The 18375-nt window shown below is 36.8% G+C and overlaps 3 protein-coding genes and 1 pseudogene across 6 annotated transcripts; 1 reads left to right on the top strand and 3 right to left on the bottom strand.

Moving 5' to 3' along the window:
• Window positions 1-585: 585 nt before the first annotated feature.
• Window positions 586-2280, bottom strand: LOC148912646 (uncharacterized). Its single transcript, XM_089026786.1, has 3 exons — window positions 2203-2280; window positions 1363-1550; window positions 586-813 (listed from the first exon to the last, which is right to left on the bottom strand). The coding sequence occupies exons 1-3, from the start codon at window positions 2278-2280 to the stop codon at window positions 651-653; spliced, it is 429 nt and encodes a 142-aa protein (XP_088882912.1). The 3' UTR covers window positions 586-650.
• A 1093-nt stretch (window positions 2281-3373) lies between these two features.
• On the bottom strand, window positions 3374-5014 carry LOC148912645 (zinc finger MYM-type protein 1-like; annotated as a pseudogene).
• Window positions 5015-6706: 1692 nt separating this feature from the next.
• Window positions 6707-9169, bottom strand: LOC148912644 (uncharacterized). The gene is made up of 4 exons (XM_089026578.1): window positions 8922-9169; window positions 8407-8606; window positions 8174-8337; window positions 6707-8013 (listed from the first exon to the last, which is right to left on the bottom strand). Exons 2-4 carry the CDS (start codon window positions 8596-8598, stop codon window positions 7536-7538), a joined length of 834 nt encoding a protein of 277 aa, XP_088882704.1. The 5' UTR covers window positions 8599-8606; window positions 8922-9169; the 3' UTR covers window positions 6707-7535.
• Window positions 9170-9308: 139 nt separating this feature from the next.
• LOC148912643 (uncharacterized) lies at window positions 9309-18299 on the top strand. 4 transcript variants are annotated; one of them, XM_089026574.1, is made up of 3 exons: window positions 9309-9376; window positions 12712-12874; window positions 16261-18299. In XM_089026574.1, exon 3 carries the CDS (start codon window positions 16307-16309, stop codon window positions 17237-17239), a length of 933 nt encoding a protein of 310 aa, XP_088882700.1. In that variant the 5' UTR covers window positions 9309-9376; window positions 12712-12874; window positions 16261-16306; the 3' UTR covers window positions 17240-18299. The 4 variants fall into 4 exon arrangements, with proteins under 4 accessions (XP_088882700.1, XP_088882702.1, XP_088882701.1 ...); XM_089026576.1 differs by lacking the exon at window positions 12712-12874; XM_089026575.1 differs by lacking the exon at window positions 9309-9376 and having other exon boundaries at window positions 12453-12874.
• Window positions 18300-18375: the final 76 nt, after the last annotated feature.

Genomic DNA, 18375 nt, shown 5'->3' with positions numbered 1-18375 from the left:
TTTTTTGATTTGTAAAACAATAAAATATACTAATATAGAAACTTTTCTATTTTTGACGATGAATATTACGGGTAGTAACATATTGTAATAAGACAACGTTTCGGTGTCATCAGGCAACCCAGTAAATAGTGCTAGCTGTGTATGTTTTTCCATCTCAGACCACGAGGAGACTTTCAGTTAATTTTCTTCTCAACATATTGTTCAGTGTCCATGTTACGATTATTAATTCCTAAAGTTGTAAATAGTTCTTTCTTTTCTGCAGTGCATTCATCCAGTTTATTATGAATACTGGTTTGGTCCCGTTTGGCCCATTTTTCTCGCACACACATACTACCACTAGATTTGAAATTCTTTTTGCATACAGTTCTCATGTTTTAAGGTGGAAGGATAAATGGAGAAACTGACCCTCGTGACCCTCGTGACCCTCGTGACCCTCGTGACCCTCGTGACCCTCGTGACCCTCGTGACCCTCGTGACCCTCGTGACCCTCGTGACCCTCGTGACCCTCGTGACCCTCGTGACCCTCGCAAGAGAGACCTGCGTAACACAGTAACCAGTTTGGTTTAGCGCTTATATCTGCCTAAGTTTACCACGAGACATAACGGAACATCATGTAAATAGAACCAGAAGAAGAGTTTGTATTTGAGCCCTTACTTGTGATCTAAGATCGTCATATCAGCAGGAATGTTCTTCATCCTTAGTCTTACACCCTGGGCAGCTAAAAGTTCTACATCAACTGGTATGATCAGAGGCATTCCGTCTGGGAATACTCTTGGATGTGTTGTCCTTGCTCCATCACAATAAACGTTACTGCTGCAAACACAATATGATTATCTCAATGGGTTGTGAAAGGTTAATGGGTTGTGTCCATAGTGATACAAGTGCGCATACTCTATAGCTGACTGAGTTTTTATCGTGGATAAAACATCATCTTGTGACGATATTCTCTGTGGTGAGTTGGTCTTTAATGAAGTTTAGATTCGGTTTCTTGATCTGCTTCGTTGTCGTGAAAGACATCGATCTCAGACCAGGAAAACGGTTCTAAAAACCCTGACGCCTGCTGCGAACGTTACATGCCAACAGCGACTCCGCGATGCCTTTTTAAAGAACTTAATAAAACTTAATGATTACAGCATGTCTTTGAGTATTCCCACACAACTTGCAATAGACCAGTTCATAATGCTCAGCCTTATATTTCTCATTTCAGACCACGTGTCATCCCCTATTACTTATTCGTTTACAGGTCCGCATAAGAAGACAACACATTATTATGTATACCATTGGATTAAAGAATCTAATTCACAAGGAGATGACAATCGGTCTGAAATGAGAAAACGTTACGCCCAACGTTCTAATACCTACCTAGTGGTACTGTCCTCGGTGCTAACGTCCTCCATACGATACACAGGAGCACCAGTTGGTGGACTGCCGTTGAATTTCTGTGAACAAAGAGAGCTCCTCTCTTCCAATATCCATTCTAAGACGACCTCGTTAAGACTGATTTCAGTACTAGACCACACGACTGGATCAGAATGGTGAGTTACTCTTTCCTTCAGCGGACAGTATGTGGATGAACAGGTGGACAGTCGAGGTACGAAATCTTCATTGCTTTTTCTTTCTTATACGCATTGACTGTCAACGTATATCGCTGCCTTTTCGTGCCCATAAAATATGGTTTAGTTACAAAACTGTTGACCAAAACAGGGGCGGCGGAAGTTGAAAAATTTTGGGGGGGGCACTCCAATATTTCACGGTACCTTGAAATGACCCCCCTCCCTGTTTAGCTTGATTACAAACGTGTATGTGTGATATTTCAATCAGTAACATTTTGCGCGCATTAAACCACTTGCAATTGTGCTGAGAGACACAAAACATGGACAACATTATCACAGTATTTTAATATGATCCCTTGTGTAGGTGATAACACGGGCTTTACATTGCCTGTTTAATTGTGTTATTACTCCAGTTCGTGTGAATGTATCTGGTCTTTTAAGAAAGTCTGTGTTATTACTCCGGTTCGTTCTTGACATCGCCGCTTGCTAACGATGCTGAAATGTGTCTATAATAGTGTTTCTGCTATTACCAACTCCAATATACATATATAGTGTCTTTGTGACTACAAACTCAAGATGAGATCTTCTAGGGAAAACTTCCAAAAAGAGCCTGTCTTCGTTGGTTAGATGCGATGAATTCTTCAGCTACTTTACACAAATCGAGTTCGTCGGTTCTTAGCTTGTGGGCATTCAGTAGAATAAGGTTGTTGAGTCTTTGTTGCGTCATCGTTGATCTAAGCCACGTTTTCAGCCGGCGAAGAACTGAGAAAGACCTCTCTGCTGTAGCTGTTGTCACAGGTATTGTCAAGTAGATCTTGATCAGCTTTGTTACCTCACTTAGCCACAGGGAACCCGGCTATATTATTTTGCTTCTTTTAGAAAAGTAACTTTGCTCTTTGGGGGTTTCCTGTGTTGGGATCGGTTTCCTATTACATAAGCTGTAATCAGATCTGCGCGCTGTGATCACCGTTGGTGTTTTGTTTCTTACTATGGGTTGCCTGTGGTGTGTAACGCACTTTCTAGTAAGCAGTCAAAAGAGGAGAAGGGATGAAACAAAGCAAGTGTCCGATTTTAAAACCCCTGTTCAAATTATTCATGAAGGTAATTTATTAATAAAAAACCCACGAAATGTTTGCTCAATGAATAAACTTTGGGTCGGGATGTTTTATTTTGTTGAACTCGTAAAAGTAACGATCCTAGAAAGTGATAGTTAAAAGCTAAGTTTTAGTTATGTGTTCACCTCCAGTTGCTCGGACCGCTTAGCTTATGAAACAGGATGTATCTGGTGTACGTCCAATTTGAAACAAAAGAATTTGACAGATTGTTGACAGAGAAATCTAAATTTCCATATATTTTGTGAAGAGTAATCGTAGGGAAAACTTGCTTTAGTTATCCTGCCGAATTCATTCTCAGGCAAAACATTTTCTTTATCTGAAGTCTACTCGTGCATCTTCAAGATTTGAGATGCTGGCACTGTTCCTTCTTTACACACCGAAAAGTTTTTTCAAAAGCCTTAAATCATAAAAAACATTTTCTTATTAGAACTGATAAAATATAATTGTTTTAGTTTAAAAAACGATTAAATTTGAAATAACCGCTCACCAAAACAAGACTCGGATTTGAAATCCCTTGTTTACAGGATTTTACATCTTGAACATTTTCGAACAACATGACGCAATAGAAAAATGAAAATCATCAAGACTTCCTGCTGGTTGTACTAAAGTAGCTGGTCCGAGCAACTGGAGGTGATGATCATACGATAAACTTGCTTTGTTGCAGCCCTTCTCTTCTTTTGAGTGTTTACTAGAGAGTACGTTACCAACTGTTATTGATTTGAATTTAATCGGCTATCAGTTTACAGCGCCGATCTGATCGCAGCGCAGATCTGATTACAGCTTATGTAATAGGAAACCGATCACAACACAGGAAACCCACAAAGAGCAAAGTTACTTTTCTAAAAGAAGCAAAAAAATATAGCCCGGTTCCCTGTGACTTAGCATGGTCTTTCCAATTGGGCTCGCATTTAAAGCATCGCAAATTGTTCTGATAGACTTAGTTTCTTTCACAGCTCATTTCGTAGCTGCCATGATGAAGTCGGAAAGCATCTTCAGCTGGGTCTCTAGACGGGATGGATCCACGTCTGCTGAGTACGTCATGTGAACCAACTGCGGGAGTTCATCTAAAGGCTTGCCATTTGCTGCTGATAAAAGTGCTCTTTCAATATCACAAACAGTTTGGAAGTCATCTTGTTCAAATCTTCTTTCCAGTTGACTATCCACAAGTTCGAGTGCCTGATAGAACTCTTGGCGATGATAGTCCTTCGGTGTTGCAAACCGATGCGACTCTTCGCCATCGTCAAGACGCCTTGGTCTTTTTCTGTATCTGGGTAGGCATGGCTCAATGTTTAACAACGCAGCCGCCTTGACAGCATCATCATAAATATTGCTGAACTCTTCTGGTCTTCGGAGCCTTTTGTAGTAATTACGTGCAGCTTTACAGGCTTTCTGTGCTTCTTGGGCAGTCGTGTCTTTTCCCTGGAGGCTAATGGACAACTGCTCTGCCGCACTAAATATAAGGTACGACATCTTGAGTCCCCCAAAATGTCTGAAAACTCGCCATTAGTGCTACAATGCCTCCTGCCGTCACTCCATTATCATCACGCTGTTGTTGGTTGATGTCAAACATCGTTTCTTGTATAACAACATAGTTCTTGAGTATAGCGTCGATGGCTGCCGTTCTTACAGTCCAGCGTGTAGCACATAATGGCTTGATCTCAGACAATACGTTAGGAGATTCACCAGATTCGAGATGAGCTGATGCATTAATCTGGCGATCGTAAAACATGACCTCGTGTTTAGGAGAAAATTTGATCAGCCTTGACAATTCTCTTGCGAGGTCTAGCGCATCTCTAACTGCTTTGATTGCTTTGCAGATGTCCTGAAGTACAAGGTTGACACAATGGCCTAGACAATGTACTTTTAACGCAGACTTCTCAAGGTCTTCGAACTTTTTAGCAACTCCATTCAGCTTTCCCATCATGTTTGACGCGCCATCGTAGCCTTGGCCTCTACACATTTGGATGGGAAGATTACATCTTAAGAGGACGTCTTTTATGCACGAGTATAAAGAAGTAGCATCAGTAGCGGGCACATTATATAAACCTATGGGCTCTCGTAAACGCAAAAGCTTTCATCTACCCAGCGCAAACAGATGACAAGTTGCTCTTTGTTGCTTGAATCTCTAGTTTCGTCTGCAAGCAATGCGTAAAATCCTGTTCGTACCTCTTCAATTATCTTTCTCAAAAGACTGTTCGCCATCAATGCAATGATCTCATTCGAGATGTCATGAGAGATATAACATCCATCATTTAACCATTCTTTCATTTTATACGATTCTGTTGCCTGGATTTTCAGCAATTGAAATAGGTTACCTTCGTTGTCGTTATGGCCGCGAAGAGGCATGCCTTGCCTTGCCAAGTAGCGAATGCAATTCAGTAGAATCAATAAAGCATCTCTGTTGTTGTTTTTTTTTGATCTTTCTTTACTTGAGAGTTGATTTGGGTAACAATGTCAGGCTTTTTTGATGTCAGAATCTTCATGACAGCCTCTTTATGGAAGTTACTTTTCTCGCGCTCTTTGAATTTCTCTACAGCTTTCTTCCAGTTGTTAAATCCCCCAGTAGTAAAGGCTTCCTTGTTTCTTGTACTCATAGATACTAATCCATTCGCCTTTGCATTCATGCATGCGTTGCAAAATGCTTTGAAACTTGTGCTGCAAAGGCTAAGCCATTGGAAAGAGGTGTACCACTCCTTCTTAAAATAACGGGTTTTTTTATTTGCCTCTGAGCCATAAACGTGGCCAGTTTTAGTAAGAAACTCTTTGTCATCTGGTCTGTTGTATTTCAGTTGACAACAAGGGCAACTGCATGGCTCAACTGTTGGTGATTTTGCCTTTGGGATTTCTGAGCTCTCTCTTTCTGAAGTTACAAAACAAAACATAGGGATAATTGAACTTTTAAGTGCAGTTCCATTGGCTATTTTATGTGAAATGTGATCCCTCATTTTGAGGGCATTTATAAATTTCATTGAACAAATAATATATAAAAGGCGTTAATTAGCAGTATTTATTTTCAAATTAATTATAATAATAATAAGTAAGTTATAGTAATAACAGCACATACTTAATTTGTACGTATAAGACAACGCGAGAAATTAGCAATGAAACTGCATTGCATTTGACAATGCATTGCAATAGTTCGATGTTTGAAGCTATAAATAATCATAATCGCCATCAGGATGCATCATAAAATCAACAAGCTTCCATTCTTATTTAACTTTTTATTTTTAAGTAAATAATCAACAATGTACTGATAGCTCATTACTTTCATTAAAAAACTATGCAAAAGCTAGATTAACGTCATATTCTGAACCCAACCTCGCTAAGCGAAGTCTATCAACCCTTGAGCATGAAAGTTTTAAAAAAAGCAATCTTGGAAAATTCTCCAAAAGCATTTTAGCGATGTCCAAAGTAAACACTGAACCACCTAGACCCAAATTAAAAATGCTAGGTATTTGCATATTGGCTATGACTATTTGATTTTCATTTGAAAATGCTAAACCATTTAATGATAGCATTTGTAGTTTTTCAAATACTTAAGGCTCTCTACTACTCTGTTTTGGTTTAGTTTTGTACAGTTGTCAAGGAATAGATATTCCAAGTTACAATTTTTCCACAAAAAATCAATGTTTGACAATTGATCTTGACCACTCAAGTCTAAATATACAAGTTTAGAAGAGTGAACCAGCCCTTTTAAAAGTATCAAAGAATTATTATCTAACTTCACCGACTATATTGGTATTGAAACCGAAAGGTGTATGACATGGATGCAGAGGAACAAGATGACATGCCTTTCGGTCTTCTTGAAGTCAAAGTCACTAAAGAGGGTACAACTGACTTCAGTTCTGTACAGTATATGACTGTTGGACAAAATGGTAATCTACAGCTCAAACGAGCACATTATTACTACTACCAGGTACAGTGTCAGCTGGCATTAACAGGGCTACCATGGTGTGATTTTTTTAGTTTCATCAATGAATCAGTATTTCATTGTGAAAGAATTGTCTTTGATGAAGGATTTTTTGAGCAAAGTAAAGATAAAGTTGATCTTTTTTATTTCAATTATTTTCTAAAATAAATACAGCTGCAGCTCTGAAGAATTTAAAATTATTATATAAACTTACATGAAAGAATATGGTGACACTAAGAAATATTTATTGTTGTTCTGTTACTTGTTTGGTAATTACATTCACAATTCCATTACTGATAAGTATGAGTAGTATATATTATATTATTAGGTGTTGTTTTTGTCTCTCATAAGTGGACCTTGGAAGTTGGTCAATAGGCAAATAACGGTATAAACCTGATTGATTGTACCAAGCATGTTCAATGGAATGTCAGAATCAAATATGTGGTACTCCTTAATTCTACGTATTGCCCTTTCCACATGAATTCGTAATTTAGCAATTGACTTTGTTTGTTGGGCTTCACGAATGGAAAACTGGCCTTTGCTTTGAAGGTATGGGGGGAGATTTAGCTTGACTTTCTTTTTTAATAAAAGGTCTTCTATGTCAAAGCCTTTGTCGGCCATTACCGAGTCATTATCTTCCAATAAATCTAGTATACCTGAGCATTGTGTAATTTCCTTGTCTGAAATAGACCCTGTGTGCAGGGAAGATACAAAGGTAATAGCACCATGAGGTGCTATTCCAATCAGACCCTTTAGAGTGGTGTTACTTTTGTAAGAAGAATATAACTGTGACTGTAGCAAAAGTGAGGAAGGGGTCTGAACATACAACTCAGTACAATCTAAAATAACTCTGGTGGTTGGGTACATGTCCTTAAAAGACTGTGGCATGTACTCATCTATTGCCTCCCTGGACATCCAAACTGGCTGGGTGCCAAGGATAAAATATAAATAATTAGATCAAGTGGTCACTTTTCTACTAACAGATGATGTGCTAATAAGAAATCTATCGGCCAAATCTTGTTCAAACAAACCTAGTCTTATTCTAACTAAAAACAAAAACAACTCATCAATCAAAATCATAGTGCGAGCTGAAGGCCTGCTTTTTTGAATACCAGCAGAATAAACATACTTCATGTACTGAGCAGAAGGTGTGACAAAATCATAAAAATGATTATAGGTAGCAAAACCAGTGTAAAACTTTATGAGGTCATCATCAGAGGAAAATCTTTCTATACCAAACTTGTGCAATTTTAAGGCTGCAAGTTGGGCTCTGAGGGCTTCTATTTCAACTTGAGCTGCACCATATGCTGCTCTCAGGGCCTCTGTTTCTGCTTCAACAGGAGTTCTTTCAGGCTGTGGTGCTGCTTCAGAATCAGGACAGGGCTCAGGTACATTATTATCATTCTCATCCTCACTCTCGTCAGTCTGAGTCCCACTAAAACAGAAGTAATAAGTAAAATTAATGGCAAAGACAGCACTCTGAATGAATTATCATTATTTTCCCTCATAACAGTCATATCCATACAATTTATTTGTTGGATTTTTCACAACAGTAAATTAGGCACATTTCCTTTTTTATATATAAATATATATACCTGTCAACTTGTCGAATCAATTTTCTCCTTTGAGTGGTTTTACCAGACCAGTCGAACATTGTAGGAACGACGCCAGGTTTGAGAAGTCTTTTTCCTGAGTTGTTTGGGGGACGGTAATCACTGTCTAAGAAATGTTTCGAGCAAACCCTCGTGCTGTGTGTTATCTGAAAAGAGACCAAAACTATTATTATCTTACTGAAGAAAGCAAAGACCATTCAATTTTTCATGTTTACCTTGAAATAGGGTCCTTCGTCTCGCCTTACTTTTGTAATCCAGGCACTTCTTAGTGTTGCGTCTTTAGGGAATCGATGAAAAGAAAGTGCTGGGTTGTAGCGCGAATCCCCATTACACAAAGGAACACTGCAGTGAAATCGTGTCTTGGACTCAGTGCTTCCATGGTCCGTATTCGAGGTCTCGTACGTCATATACTCAGCTAAAACGCAATAAATATTGAAACAAAATTAAAATATGCTCTTTGCATATCAATATTAAAAAAAGAACTGCCTCATATATACTGTAGATCTTGGCTATCCGGTGTATCACTGATATAACACCTCTAGCTACGCCGAGAATATAACAAGCACAAGAGGTAGTTTGTTCGGACTTAAAATGGCTTAAACTCGGCGATGTTTAGCAAAACCATAGTTAAGAGTCCGAAAATAAACTCGTATGGTATAGTTGTAAGTATTTCTATGAAATAATCAACATTAGTTTCTGAAATAACAGAAAACTCATGTAAACAACTTACCCGTGAAATTCAATCCGCCATTTTCACGTGCGTCTCACCCTCGACGCTTCGTCTTCAAGTCGCTAAAAAACCTTCTGTTTTTGATTTGAAACGTTTAAAACACGTTCACAAGATAGAAAAATATCTGAACAAAGTACTTCTGGAAAATCAACGGCTTTGAGAAAGAATATAAGGATAAAACAGACACTATAGTTCTGGAAAGGTCACGCTCCGCTACTTAAACTCTTGTTGTTGTCAAGGAATGTCTGGAAAGCTTGCCCGCCAGAGGCTTGTTGCTATGGGGGAATTTGACACGTGATCTATTGTTGCAAAAGGCCTATTCATATCAAGATTTTAGCAGCCAATCAAAACGCACCATGATAACAATGCGAGCAACGCAATATAAAGCGCGAATGAACGGCCATCGTATTTTGGCAGGGGTCTAGGTCCGGCAGGGTTTTCGTCGATAGAAAAAGGTAAGAAGAAAAAATAGACTAAAAGATAACTATAAATACATATATAAAATTATATCGATCGAGTAAATCGTAAGGAAAAAAGTGAATTAGTTCTTGGATTTTTCGAACAAGATGGTAGCTTTATACGGCAACCATGGAATCCTTTGCTAGTTGTTCATTAAGCGTGTTCGATTTATTGCGACAAGTTTTCTCCATCTTTTCTTCGCAAAGTTACCGTTGATAGAATTTGATGTAGAAACCTTTTCACTTTGATTTCCACCGACTTGTTTTAGTTTCTTTTTAAATGGTGCAATTTAATTTGTTGCAATTTAAATATGAAGGAAGCTGCATGTGCATGTCTCAGTGTCGAAACCGCGAACTGTACCGAACAATCGCGCAGTCATCAAATTTTACTCCAGATGCAACTTTCAAAAATTACTTTGAAAACGGTCTGAAATTTATAAAATATTCGATGGAAAATAATTTGCGTAGTAATGTTTAGAGCGCTGCTAGAGTTCCCTGACTCTGAGGAGCGATATAAAACCCAGCAGCAAAGCTAGGCAGTTTAATTTGATCGCGCCTTCATACATACATACATACATACTTTATTATTTGGTACCTCAATTTGATATTTACAAGTCATAGATATATAAATTAACAAGAATTCAGGCACAAGCTACCTATAATAATCTAAAGGTTAGCCAAGATAGGCAGCTAGCATATTTACAATAATTTTATAAAATTTGATTGTCGAGAGGTATATTAATTCTAATTACAATATAATTATATTCATATAAGAAAAAAATATTCAATATATTACAAGAATTAAATAAATAAGCAGCAAAATAATCATAGAAAATATACAATAAATAAATAAACACTAATATTAATAGATCAGAAAAAAAAATTAATGTAAGGATGTATTAAGAATCATCGATATCTATTATTTACATGAAATTGCACATATGATTTAGTGCTGAGCTTAAATATAAGAATCTAGCAATTTGCTACGTATTGAATTAATAAAATTATTTCTGGTAGTTCTTTTTAAATTTTCATCAACTGAATTCCAAATTTTTACTCCTATATACTTAATGTTAAATAAGCCATAGTTGGTCCTAGCTTTAGGAAGAGAATAGGAAGACTTTACAGCTAATCTTGTATTCTAATTATGTCTCTGATTCACTGGTTGGAAGTAATGTTCAAAGGTACTAGGGAGATTTCCTGAGTAAAAATCAAACATAAATAAAGCTGTATGGAGATAGACTAGATCCTTCAATTTCAGGATATTTAACCTAAGAAAAAGTGGACTAGTGTGATCAATATAATGAGAAAAAGTCATAAGTCTGACTGCTTTTTTTTGAAGAATGAACAGAGGAGTAAGAACAGATTTATGAGTATGGCCCCAAAATATAAGGCCATATATTAAGTAAGGATAAATTAGACAATAATGTAGACTTGTTAAAATTTCTAAGTTAATATAATGACGGGCTTTGGATATAATTCCAATGCTGCGTTTGATTTTATTTGAAATATAGGCAACATGAGGTTTCCAATTAAGATAACTGTCAATCATAACACCAAGATATTTAAGATGCTGTTTTTGCTCAAGCGACTCGTTGTTTATGTTGATTGATATGTCATGTACCTTTTTCTGAATAGAATGAAAAATGATAAAATTGGATTTGTCAATGTTTAAAGACAACTTATTTGCACAAAGCCATGAATAAACATTCATTAGTTCATTATTAATAGTAGATTCAAGGCTCAATAAACTTTTATTAGAATAGAAAAGATTGCTGTCATCTGCAAATAAATGAAAAGAGAACAAGGTAGATGAATTGCACATATCATTAATGTATAGAAGAAAAAGGATGGGTCCAAGGACTGAGCCTTGAGGAACACCACAGGTTATCGGTAAGGTTTTAGAGCAAACACTTCCAAGAGAAACAAATTGCTTTCTGTTATGCAAATAAGAAGAGAACCAATTTCCTGCTACTTCACGTATGCCATAATGCTCAAGCTTAGAAAGTAAAATTTGATGGTCAACAGTATCGAAGGCTTAAATTCTTAGATCCAAAAAGATTCCACAAGAGTAATTACCACTTTCAATAGCACATTGAATGCTATTAGTAATTGATAAATTCCTATTTATAAATTCAAGTAGCCTACTGCACATGAGCTTTTCAAGAATTCTGCTGAAGATGGATATTAGAGAAATAGGGCGATAATTATTAACATCTAATTGTGAGCCCTTCTTAATTACAGGTGTTATACGTGCTAGTTTAAGACCATCAGGAACAATACCAGAAGTGAAAGAGTTATTAAATATATGCTTAAGAGGTTCAGAAATAAGATGCTTAATAGATTTTAGTATAGGAGTTGGTATACTAAAAGGTCCAACTGCTTTTTTTGAATTTAACTTCCCAATTTCATCCTCAACTTCCTGTGATGTAACAGGAGAAATACAGAATTTATCACTTACTCTTGACGGTAAGAACTGCATTGGGCACTGCTAAACACCGAAACACCGAAACGAAACACCGGAATGAAACAGAGACAAATTCTTGATATTACAAATATCATGCAATAAAAAAATAAAAGAAATCAAAATACACGATAGTACAATGATACAAAAGCGATAACGCTTTCCTTCATGCCCGTGCTTTATGATCTGTGATCCGTATCGATCGTTTATTACATTTTATAAACAATGTCGTTTCGCTGTCTATCAATGCAATTCTTTCTCGAATTTGAAGGATTCCAATGGATCTTTTACTAAAACAAGCATTAGTCTTAACTGCTTCTGTCTCTAGTATTTACACCAAAAAAATGGTGAAAAAAAGCTAAAGCCCTCGGGCGACGCCATGTTTATTTATACAAAAGCAAATTTCCAGCTAGTTCTAGGCTATATCCTTAGTGTGTCACTAACAAATGTCTATTCAAAGGTGTAGAATGCCTTTACTATTTCGCAGTTTTGCGATATCACCCATTTTTGGCATTGTCTTATCAAGTTTTGTCCATCATCTATATCTACACTTTCCATATCATGTACAAGTTGTTTCTTATAACCCGCTAGAAAAATTAGGACAATGTTTACTTGGATTACTTTATAATCGGGATATAGGCTCTTTAGACCTGATCTTAATTCGGTTATATTTTTGTTGTTTTAATAGTGTTCGTTCTTCAATAATGCCTATATTACAAACAGTTCCTTCAATGATCAACCAGGTCTTCTTCTCTTTGTCCTTTATCTCTATGTCCGGCTTGTTAGCTTCGTTCTTTGGTGCAACCTTCAGATCAGATGTATTGGAATGTCCCAGAGTATCTTTGCTTTTTTTTGTTCTTTACGACAGGTTCTGGTATTGGTTGTTTGTGCCATGGTTTCAGCAGATCTTCATCTTTAGTGAACCCATAGGACGATATGATTTGCCGGATGGTAAATAGGGCGAAGCATCTGATCGTGTCTGGCCTTGTATATGGATTGTGCGATAGCAGAACATCCGCATAGCAAGTGTGGTATGTAATGTTTCAAAGCCTCCAATATCGGCTGCGCCTCGAACTGGAACTAATTGCTTAGACTTGAATTCCCGTCCAGTCCCATCGCACGAAATTGAGTGACACATCCGGGAAATTAGAGAATAAAATACTAGATTCCAGTTTCCGAATATCAATTATCCTCTCACGGCCATTTATATTCATAAGGCAAAGTCAAAATATTGAAAGTTTAATCGCTTCGTGAAGAAAATCGAAAGTCAATGCAAGAAAAGTAACATAAGAATATTAAAGGATGACAACCACACAATATAATCCTACCTTTTATTTTGGTGATTCAATTTGCCAACATGCGATTTTTTGTGGGTCAATTTCAGGTTTCGTAGTGTTTATATGTATGGAAATTTATCATTCCTGAATTTCGTTCGGGTCCTGCTGCTCATCGTGAAGAAAATCATTCAGAGTAACAACTGAAATTGGTGCCCAACCATTGCTTAATTGCTTCCAAAATCCAGCTTTCTTTGAAGCTGAAAGCAAGTAGCGATTTTCAGGAGTTTTAACTTTGACCAAACAAAGCAAAACAGTCCAAAATGACGACTTCCCAGTGCTTTTTTTGATATAAAAAATCATCTTTCTACCGCGATTCGTATAGCCATAGAAACCTGGCCTCTTTATTGCTCAAATATCCATAATTCCGTCTACAGATCTCGCTTTAAAACGGACATATTTGCTCACGACCTCAGCATATATTTTGTTACTGGTTCGAAAACCTGTCCGTGTGGAGACTGGTACCTGATTTGGAGAAAATGCCCGCGAATTTTGCTATAAAGATATTTTTCATCGTTTTTTTCCAACTGTTTTTGAAATCCTTTTAATAGTATGAAGATATTACAGTGTTTCTTTAAAAAATGGAGGCTTTGAAATGACTTCCCATCTCATTAATTATTCGACTTAGAGTAACTAGTCCTAGGACTGAGTTTATTTTGTTCCAGTTACTACAGACTGAATGCATTCCTTTCACAGCACTTTACAAGGTTTCGAGTAACATCATGTGACCCAAAAAATAGCCCATTGATTGGCTGGTTTACTCATGAATTATTAATGAGTATGAGAATGTTTCTTCTTCGACGTGGCATAACCTGCATCTTAGATCTCCTCCTTCTTCTTTTAAAGGGGCACTCGTATGAAAACGCCCCAATTTTTGAAAGTCCAACTAATCGAGGTATTTGAGGATAATATGACTTAATTATGACTATGTAAACATAACTAGTGAAAATTTTAGCCTGGGAGCCACTTGAAGATGAGAAATTTTGGTTTAAGCAAAAAGAACAATAGCTAGGGACGAGTAAATGACGTCATTTACTCACAATTTAATGCTGAATAAAATGGATCATCTTTATCCGACACATTTGACTGTGAAGAAAATATTGCTTGGCTGCTATTGGGGCCATATAGATAATTTTAAACGAGTTTCAAGTCATTTCCAATGTTCATCGATTTTCATCCAAGTTGAAGAATTGTCCCTACTTAGGTCTGTACCTGCCAGTACAACCCGAACTACAACCTTAGCCTTGTTCACAACTAAGTACAACATTGAATGCACAGAAATAGGTAAATTGCTCGTCCTTATCATAACTTGGTAATCTAATCTGAAAATCTATTAACGTCAGGTATCTAGACAAGTTTAACCTTGGTGGCTTGAATGTTTAGGTTAATTTGAGATAGGTCTGTAGAACAGGAAACTACAAGTAGATCTCCAAGTCAAAACAGTCTCAGTTACTTAACTAAACATGTAGACTTGCAGAATCATATTCAAAAAGCATTATTCATGTGAACACATCATTCCCAAAATTCTGTTTCATAATATACCCCCCCCCCCTCCCCCCTTCTTAAATTAGTGCAGCTCCTGGTGCACATCTAGTCTTATCTAAAACATGTCGGGTAAAAAGAAAATGTCTAATTAAAGAATGACGTCCAAGTGTTAGTTAATCGAATGGGAAAATGTCTTTGAATTTGCAGAAAAGTGATTGAAAAGTTTTTCGAGTTTCGTTCACATCTTCCGATTCATTTCCAAGCGTAATCCAAATCGCTTTTAGCTCGCTATTCAGTTGTTCTGCGGTCAATGTGAGCATTTCTGAGTTCGTCAGATTTTAGTTCCACGCCTCGTTCTTTCTCATCAATAATGGTTTGAAGTTTCAAAAGTCTACTATCTAATTTCTGAATCCCTTTATTGAGCTCTCGTTTAGATAATTGCTTAATATACATTTTAGCAAACAGACAGATGACATACTGTCATTTGTCACTGTTCAACTTTGAAATTGAAATCGTTGGAATGTATTTAGACCTTTCCAGTTTACTTTAGGCGTAATGTTCCCCATTTCAGAATAGTCTCTTAAGAATAAGATTCTTTGTTTGAATTGTATCCAAATTCTTGTGTCTTCTAATGTACAACCGTTAAACAAAGAAATTATGCTCAAGGGAGTGTCGTAACTCTAATTTCTCTTTCCCTCGAATGACACATGATCTGAAACGGGAAATAAGTGAGTTCTATAAAGATTTTTCTTATTTGTTCTTCATGAAAGGATTTGTTTTCCAAGTTCTAATTGTTGCAGGTGGAGGTTTAATCACTGAGAACATTTTTCGCTTTGTTTTAGCGGTTTTCAGTTGTGAGCAGTTATATCCACATACAACAAACACTCAGACAAATTAAGACAAAACATAATCGCAGAACAATATTTTGAGTTACTTTTACAAGCCGAAAAGGAAATGTTTTTTAAACTACACAGAGAATTTAAATTCTTTGTGTAACAAAGGCACATTGACCTTTAGGGAACATGTAGTGTTGCACTGCGGATATTATTCAAATTGACGTAATGAATGTAATCATTGCCAAAAAAAAGAACAAAGTGGCGTCCCCTTTTTTCCGAGATGCTGATCACAGCTTCAGCTTTCAGCTTGCACTGATTTAAACAAATGACATAGCCTGCTGAATAAGTGTCAAAAAATAGTTCCCAGTGTTCATGTATGTGTTATAAAGTTAAATTCTCACAAAACGCCATGTAAGGCCTAAAGGTGATTTGATACATATGTATGAAGCTGCTGAGATACGCCAGCAATTTCTCTCGTTCTGGTAAGCTTTAACGCGCAGTCCTAGCTAATTTGTTGCAATAACCTACAATGTCTATCATGCACATTACACGCTCGTATTTCAATTATAAACATCAATTTTGCAGAAATTAAAGTATTAACGAAATAGAAAAGGCGCGCATGTTCTTGAAGAGAGAAGTATGAAGAAGTTAGAAGAAACACGACGCGTACTGCATGTGTTTCTAGTCACAGCATCATTTTAAATCTAGATTAAATGCTCTTACAAGGAAACTGGAAACTAAGAATCTTTCCATTCATTGCAGAAATACATAGAAGGGAAACCCAAGCAAGACGACCAATATACTGAAGATGAGTGGCCGAGCTCGAGACCCAAATGACGACATTGAAGAATTAAAACAGAAAGTAAGGAGTAATGAGAAAAAGATAGCAGAGTTGGAACAACAGCTACAGAAAGCTGATGAGAAAACCAAAGAGCTTGAAGATGAGAAAAAAGCTCTCGAAAAGGAAGTGGACGAGCTCAAGAAGGAGATAAAACGGTTGCAAGAGGAAAAATTTTCAAGCGAATCCGCCATCACTGAACTTGAAAGAAAACTAACGGACAAAGACGCTCAAATCGTTACCGTTGAACATAAACTTGACGCTATGTTAAATCGATTGGAAGATCTTACTAAAAAGTCTCAAGAGAAGGATGCTGAAAATGATACGATTAAAAAAGGTTTGAACAAGTTGGAAAAGTCTCAAAATTGGATGAAAGAAGAAATAAAACATTTTAGGGATATGTCTCAAGATCAGGAAAAACAGTTGAAAGAATGCAAGACTAAAATCGACGAGTTGGAAAAATCTCGAAATATACTGTACATTGGTCAGCTGTGTGCGAAAGTAATGGAAGCAATATATTGGGTGGTCTTGCCAATATACTTTGAAAGAGGAAACAATTACAAGCAGCCACATCTCAGAGATATCGATGCAAAAATTAAACAGCTGTATGAAACTAGATCAGATCAAAGAGCAGCTCAAAAAAGATGGGAAAAATTGCAAACCGAGAAGATTGATCAAGATGAAAAGAAGGTTAAGAAGTTAGTTGACTTCATGGAAGAAATGTTGGCAGAGAGGAACGAAGTGGCTCATCCTTGTCCATTAAACGAAAAAGAATTAAAAGATATTGCAAGTAAGCTACCAGGTCAGAAGCAGCAACTTGTCGAAAAAGTGATCCAAATTTCAAAGGAAATGATGCCTTCAATTTTCATCAACGTATTCCTATCAACCCATCAAACTAGATAAACTTGAATACTTTATGGCCAACCAGTAATCTTGCAAATCATGCCATGTTGCAAATCGGAATTGAACACTATGTAATTCCTAAGTTTTTATATAAAAAATAATACGAAAATCAGTCCAGAAATCAAGAACACAGATATCAAAAAGGCGTTAAAAAATGTAATATTTTCTGAATTTATATAACTGGATCGTTACTGGTAGAATGAGCTGACTACGCTTTAGTGCAGTGAAAATTGTTATTGGTCATTAATTGCAGGCGTGAACTGAAAAGCCTAGAGTAGTTTCGCTTGCAACACAAGCATCAGCAATATACACAGACTCGTTGCAGCTCTGCTTTAACCAGTTGTGTAATACCAGAATCCCTTGCTATTCTCATAAAAGAATACAAATTTAAACGCAAAGAAAATTTACTTGCCGTGAAGAATTCTGGTAGTTGTAGTAGAATGTCTCCATCATGCAGCAATCTATTGCTGCTGCCGAGCAACGCAGAATTTGAGTCTGCGTATACTATCGATACTCGAGCTGCAATACACACTTAATTTATCCGAATTATCCTAATCTTGTTCTTCTGTCTGTGTTCTAAATCATGTCACTGGATAAGAACACTGCACCTGTCACTTTTCGTATATTCATCTCTCTTGTACCCTATACCTCGTGTTGTTACCTTTAAATGTAAGACTGAGAGATTTTGGGTACGCCTAGGTAGAAACACAATCCCCACTTCCAAAATAATTTTACTGTAGCTTTTTCCCTCGAGGAAGAGTTTTAACGAAGTCGCCCTGCAAAGAATTCTGGAGCTGAGTTCTCATCCCACAATTCTTTGCGGGGTAGTTTCGTTACCAGTCTTTTTTGAGGTTTATTTGGACTTGGAGTGTCTTCAACGGTTTCCAAGTGTTATATTGTTAATGATATTTGTACAAAATTATTAGAAGATAAAATTTGCCGCTTGATTACAAACTGATCAGGCTTAATCGTGTTATTTATGTTTGAGCTTGAAGGCAATCATGAAGAATATGTAATTTTTATCTCAATTTCATGGTTTGAAATAAAAACCTTAAAGGTACACATTTCTGAGTGTGGCTTCTTTGATCTTATCTCTTTCCCCTTCCCATCCCGGTTCAAGTAACCTTCAGCCCTAC

The sequence above is a fragment of the Actinia tenebrosa genome, unplaced genomic scaffold (genome assembly GCF_029948245.1).
Source record: "Actinia tenebrosa isolate PJP-AT-01 unplaced genomic scaffold, QUT_ActTen_1.0 PGA_scaffold10__47_contigs__length_13832649, whole genome shotgun sequence".
Taxonomy (NCBI): Eukaryota; Metazoa; Cnidaria; class Anthozoa; order Actiniaria; family Actiniidae; genus Actinia; species Actinia tenebrosa.
This window is presented reverse-complemented; position numbering and strand designations above follow the sequence as displayed.